The sequence below is a fragment of the Gastrolobium bilobum genome, unplaced genomic scaffold (assembly GCF_033153095.1).
Source record: "Gastrolobium bilobum isolate Gb01-03AN ecotype WA unplaced genomic scaffold, APGP_CSIRO_Gbil_v1 utg37784, whole genome shotgun sequence".
Lineage (NCBI taxonomy): Eukaryota > Viridiplantae > Streptophyta > Magnoliopsida > Fabales > Fabaceae > Gastrolobium > Gastrolobium bilobum.
Window position 1 is genome coordinate 102,961 of NW_026899409.1, and position 5,764 is coordinate 108,724.

The following is a 5,764-nucleotide window of genomic DNA, read 5'->3' on the forward strand; positions in this document are numbered from 1 at the left end:
TAAGGAAAAAGAGGTTGTAAATATAACCCTTTTTAAAAAATAAATTAAAACCAACATTTTAATTTTTTGTCTTATTAAAAGTTTCAAAATGGATTCAAAATAACAAAAAGAAAGAAAAAGAAAACTCCACGTACTATGGTTTGTGAAATCAATTTTAGTCCAGTGATTTTTTTTTTATGTTACATGCATTATCCATAAAAAAAAGTTTGGTTACATATATAAAATTATGAATTAATCATTCATGAATAATAAAAATTTGAGTAATAATAATAAAATATTTATGAAAGTTCAATTTCATAGCAACAATATATTTATTAATTGTAAATCGATTTCAAATTAGTTGTTAAACCTATGTAGTCCCTAAAATATGGCAGGATAAACTATCATCTAACATTATACAAAAGTTTCAAAACTACAACCTTCTGCATTCTTTGACCAAAATTTTGGAAACGTGAAATTGTGTTCATAAGGACAAGGCAGAACAATCTTATTGCTTGCTGTTCCCAAATTTTTGACAATATCAAATAATTTCCTTATATTAAAAGAATTGAAAGTAATAAACATTCAATTAATTTTTAGAATTCAATTCTAGACCCCAATTTGGCGCGGAGTATTATAAAATCTATAATATTATTTTTATACCAAGGTTCTATTTTATTTGTTTATGTTGTTATCTTAAACATAGACGAATAAACATTTAAATAACATCTATGAATAAGATTCAAGTTGTGCAAAAATTATGTTTCATACAGTGATATTATCAAAATTCATTTTTTATGTTAGGTCAGTTTGATGTTATTTCGAAAATTGAGGCGAGAAATTGGATATGCTACCTTAAAGTCTTTACACAATTTTTTTTAAGAAAAAGAAGAAGCCGAAATGACTATTAATCATTAACATGGCATGGATAATTTTTCAATATTTAATGTCATTTTATTCACTTAGTCCCACGTGACACCCAAGACCCAGCAAAGTTGGTGGAGTGTCAGGATGGAAACTACGCAACTTCAAGTACCATTATTCAAAAGGCTCATAGTATATTGCTTGAAAGTTGAATGTTACATGTAGTTATCCTTATCCCATGTCTTTTCAACCAAAAGTAATATTAGGAGTTCGTCCACAAGTATATAAAGGATGTAATATATCAATATAACAGGGCGAAATGCGACTCATAGGATTTCTCGATCACTGAGAGTTAATTATATACATTCTTATAATTACAATTTTATCAAGAGGTTATTTGACTCGAAACTTGTAATCTTCGGATCATAAAGAGCAACATTACCGTTGTAATAAGGCTTGTCCTCTATAGTACATCAATATAAATAGCGTAAATCAGAGCTCAGCAATAGAGTCATAGTGTAAATGTTAGGCAACGACTAAAATCAAGGGGAGATTGAAGGCACGGTGCCTGTGTGAGATTGTAATCCAACATAGTAACAATAGAGAATGAGGTGTAGAAGATGACTCCATAATGAATGAGTGTAGTATTTGTAAGGAGAGAAGGTATTTTGTGGACCTGCACCATGGTGGTCCTTTCTCAAAATAGAAAAAAAAATGGATGCAGGGAAAAAAAATCAAAAAAAGAGAGATAAAAATAGAAGAAAATTTTTTATTTATGAAAAATGAACCATTAAATAAGTGATGGGACTTGAACATATTAAATTTTTCCTTTGTAAGAAAAGCAGATCAGTCAAATAGTTTTGTTATATGGGCCCACTCTGGTGTGATGGAACATTTATCCTACCCTAAAAGTGCATGTGATGAGTCTTCATATTGGGCCTAGTGGCCGGCGTAAAACATCATTTGTTATGTATTTGGGTGATATTAGTTTAACAATTAATTGTTAGTGATAGTAGAAAGTACTCCAAAATATAGGAAATCCACTGGAATGAGAGTACTTAAGTGTTTGTTTATCATAGTAAGGGAACTTCATGCTCACATTCAATTTATGCTTCGTTCCACTTGTTTTAAATTATGGGCTCATTGACCATTTGGACTTTTTCAACGGATATTTGTGCATTTGGTGGGTTGACCCCATTGCATCATCACTTTTTAAAAAAAAAAATTTGAGTGTCACGAAGGACCCCCCACAGCACTAGTTTGAATTTTTTTTTTTTAAAAGTGCCGTAGGAAAACCCAGGCTTTTTAACCATACCAATGTATTTTTAAGAAAATTCCACCTACTTAGTTCTTTGGTCAAACGTATAATTAGACTAATGCAGAAAGTCACCTATCAGGTGTCTACATGTTCAGTCGCGCATTTGTCAGGTGTGCATTTCGTGTTCCGAAAAAGTAAAAGACGCACATGCGCGTGTAAGTGACAACATACTTGAACACAACATATATGCGTCTAAATACGTTAATACCAAGTGCGGGTTTGGTTGCGTCAGTACTAGGTGCACATTTCCGATAATTATTTGAACGTTCGACTGCGTCATACGCGCATGTGTCAGGTGTGCAACTATACACATAGCCACCTGATGCACATTTTCCTGCATTAGTCTGATAATACATTTGATCAAAAAATTAAACATGTGGAACATTTTGAAAAAACGCATTGATATGGTCAAAAAGCTGAAAACCCACACTACCATTTTAATATTTTAGTATTTAATATTTTTAAGATTCCTTTTCGTTCTTAGCAATTTTCACGAGGCACATTTTAGTCCCGAACAATAAAAAAGGCTCATTTTAGTCCCGAACAATAAAAGGGCTCATTTTAGTCCCTAATATTTGAAAAAAAGGGTCATGTTCGTCCTTCCGTTAGTTGGCATCTGACGGCCCAACTAACAGAGCACACGTGGACCGTTACTTTGTTGAGTCACCGTTAAGTATGCCAGCGTGGATGTAATACGACGTCGTTTTATGTCTTCTTGGAGTTTTGGACAACTGACCCTAGCATCGAAGACCCTATTTGGTCCCTGACAAATTTATCGAGGCCCTATTTAGTTCTTAACACCACAAACCTTTCTAATCTTTAGACACTATCACATGTTGCTTTTTTGTTTTTTCCGTGTCATGGTTTGATATCAGAATCATCCCAGGGATCTTTCAGATCAGTTGAGACCAAAGAATCAATGTCCTCCCAATTCCAATAGTTTGAAGTTTCCATGCTAGCACTTGTTGCTGGTATCTCCCATGGCTGTGTGTTACTGCGACTTGTGTTGGGCATTATGCTGTTGATGGTTGGTTCCTCCAATGTTTTAAACTCCTCCCCATAGTTATAAACATTGGAGGATCGCAGAGAAGTTGATACTGCACAAGGGTTTGTGTCAAAAGATCTTGAGGTTGAGAAGGGAAAGTGTAGGCTTTGGTTTTGAGGAAGAGGCAAAGTTGAACTCAGAAAGATGCTATTACCAATACCAAAATCTTTGCTTTCTAAGTCTCCAGTATTCATCAGATTCTGTTGTAGCAGCAAAGATGGTGGACGAATCAAAGCTTGAACTTGATAGAAAGAGGAAGGGATGCTTTTCTGATTACTCACTATAAGAGGAGTTGGATTCATTGTCATGTGGCTACTTGACCCGCCACCCATGTTGCCAATTGAGGTGGAGACAGTGGTGGTGCAAGTAGAGGGGGAGGTGGCTTTGGTGGTGGAGGAAGATGTTGGGGTGGTTGATTTTTTTACCCTCTTATTCTTCCTGCCACCACCAACAGGAACATTGCGTAAAGTTCCGCCTTTAATCCAGTGCCTCTTACAAGCTCTGCAGAAATGGCGAGGCTGAGACTTGTTGTAGTTGTTGTAGTAACAAAATTTGGTGTTTGTAGAGTCACATCTTGGGCAGTTCAAAGACTCTGATTGCTGAGTTTGTTGCTGTTGTTTCCTCATCAGATGAAGCTTTGGTAGCTCCAAGTTTATCGAAGGCCCTATTTAGGGGTGTGGATTCAATATAAAAATATAGAATTAAGCACAAAGTGCGGATATAAATAGAGCCTCAGTGAGGTCATGTTTGTCATAGAGAAAGGTTTGTCTAAATAGGGCCTCGATAAATTTGTCAAGGACCAAATAGGGCCTTCGATGCTAGGGTCAGTTGTCTAAAACTCCAAGAAGACATAAAACAACGTCGTATTACTTACACACTGGCATACTTAAAGGTGACTTAGCAAAGTAACGGTCCACGTGTGCTCCGTTAGTTGGGCCGTCAGATGCCAACTAACGGAAGGACGAATGTGGCCCTTTTTTTCAAATATTAGGGACTAAAATGAGCATTTTTTATTGTTTGGGACTAAAATGCGCCTCGTGAAAATTGTCAGGGACGAAAATGGATATTTACTCTATTTTAAATTCAGAGTGTCGTGAGCCCTCCTTCGCAGCATTCCCGTGATTGCGCAACATGCCGCAATCCAATCCACCTGATCCCCATCTTCTTTCTCATGAATAATCCTCAACCCAACCATTCTCACTCACACCTCACATTTCCCTCATTCTTCCCAAGTCACTGATTCAATTTGCATCATTCTCTAAAAAATTGAATAAAACTCTCCCAATTTTTCCATCCATTCCCAATAAATTATAGCTGTTGAATTGGCGAAAATCAACAATTAAAATTTGGTTATAAGAATTTGTAAACTATTTAATTTTAACAGAGGTTATTTGATGAGTGATTGTGATCAAATAACATGATTATATGATCATTTTTTCATATGAGATGATTCAAATATCAGGAAAGTTGCAAATTTATTAGGAGGTGTTTGGTAGAGGAGAATTTTTTTTTACCAGAAAAATGTAATTACTAGCAAAAAGGTAAGAAAGTTTAAAAAAAGTTATTTGGTTGAGTAAAATATAACTGAAAAAAAGCACATTGAAAGTTGCAAGTTGCACTGTGCATATGTTGCTTTTTGTTATTTATAGTCAATTTTCTTCCAAATGCCACGTTGAAAAGTTGCATTCTTGCACATTACATGTTGTTTTTTTACATACAATTCTCAATGCTTGGGAAAAAGCATTTGATAAGTAAATTTTTTTATATCTTCTTCCAAATGGAGAGAACTGAGATTGCTATACTCAGTTAACTTGCAAAAGTCCAGAACCAAACACTACGTATAGTTGGCTATTTGCCAAATGTCCTTATTTTAACAGAGGACCACCAGCTGAAGTCGCCTGGAAGGGGCAAGTTGGAATCCAGGGTTATATGTGAGTGCAACATTAGACTTGACCCCACTGAACTTTTATCCCTCACATCCATGTCGGCCATTCATTCTGTTTCTTGTTTCCCAATTACAACGACCACCTGTTGCTCTCAGAGCAACAAACCTGCCTGTTTGGGGTTCGCCTTCTTCAAACTCCACTGTCTTATAGCAGAATAATGCAATATTCAACAATTCAAATCTTAGAAGAAGAATCGTGTAAAGAATTAATTTAATTTAAAAATTTAAATATTGAGTAATGATCTTTTTAATAATTTATATTATTCTCTATTATATTCTCTCTCGCTCACAAGAGTCCTATGAACTTGAAAGGTGAACAATGCACAAGTTCACTATTGTGCTAAGAAATTTTACAAGAAAAAGTGGAGGTCGGTAAGAATCGAATTCGTGACACTGAAGCTCGTTCTGATATCATGCAAAAAATCAATTCAACCAAAAAATTTAAGCAGTGAGGCAATATTTTATATATCTCTAATACGTCCCTTGTATAAGAGTCTACTAGACTTGAATGATAGACAATACAATATACTAAAAAATTCCACAAGAAAAAATGAGAGGCGGTGATCAAACTCGTGACCTCATGGTCACTGAAACTCTATGACATTAGGTAAAA

The 5,764-nt window shown here is 35.1% G+C and overlaps 1 protein-coding gene across 1 annotated transcript; it reads right to left on the reverse strand.

The window, feature by feature from the left end:
- Positions 1 to 3,019: 3,019 nt before the first annotated feature.
- On the reverse strand, positions 3,020 to 3,853 carry LOC133290376 (dof zinc finger protein DOF1.4-like). Its single transcript, XM_061488447.1, has one exon. The coding sequence runs from the start codon at positions 3,830 to 3,832 to the stop codon at positions 3,020 to 3,022; it is 813 nt and encodes a 270-aa protein (XP_061344431.1). The 5' UTR covers positions 3,833 to 3,853.
- Between the last annotated feature and the right edge of the window lie 1,911 nt (positions 3,854 to 5,764).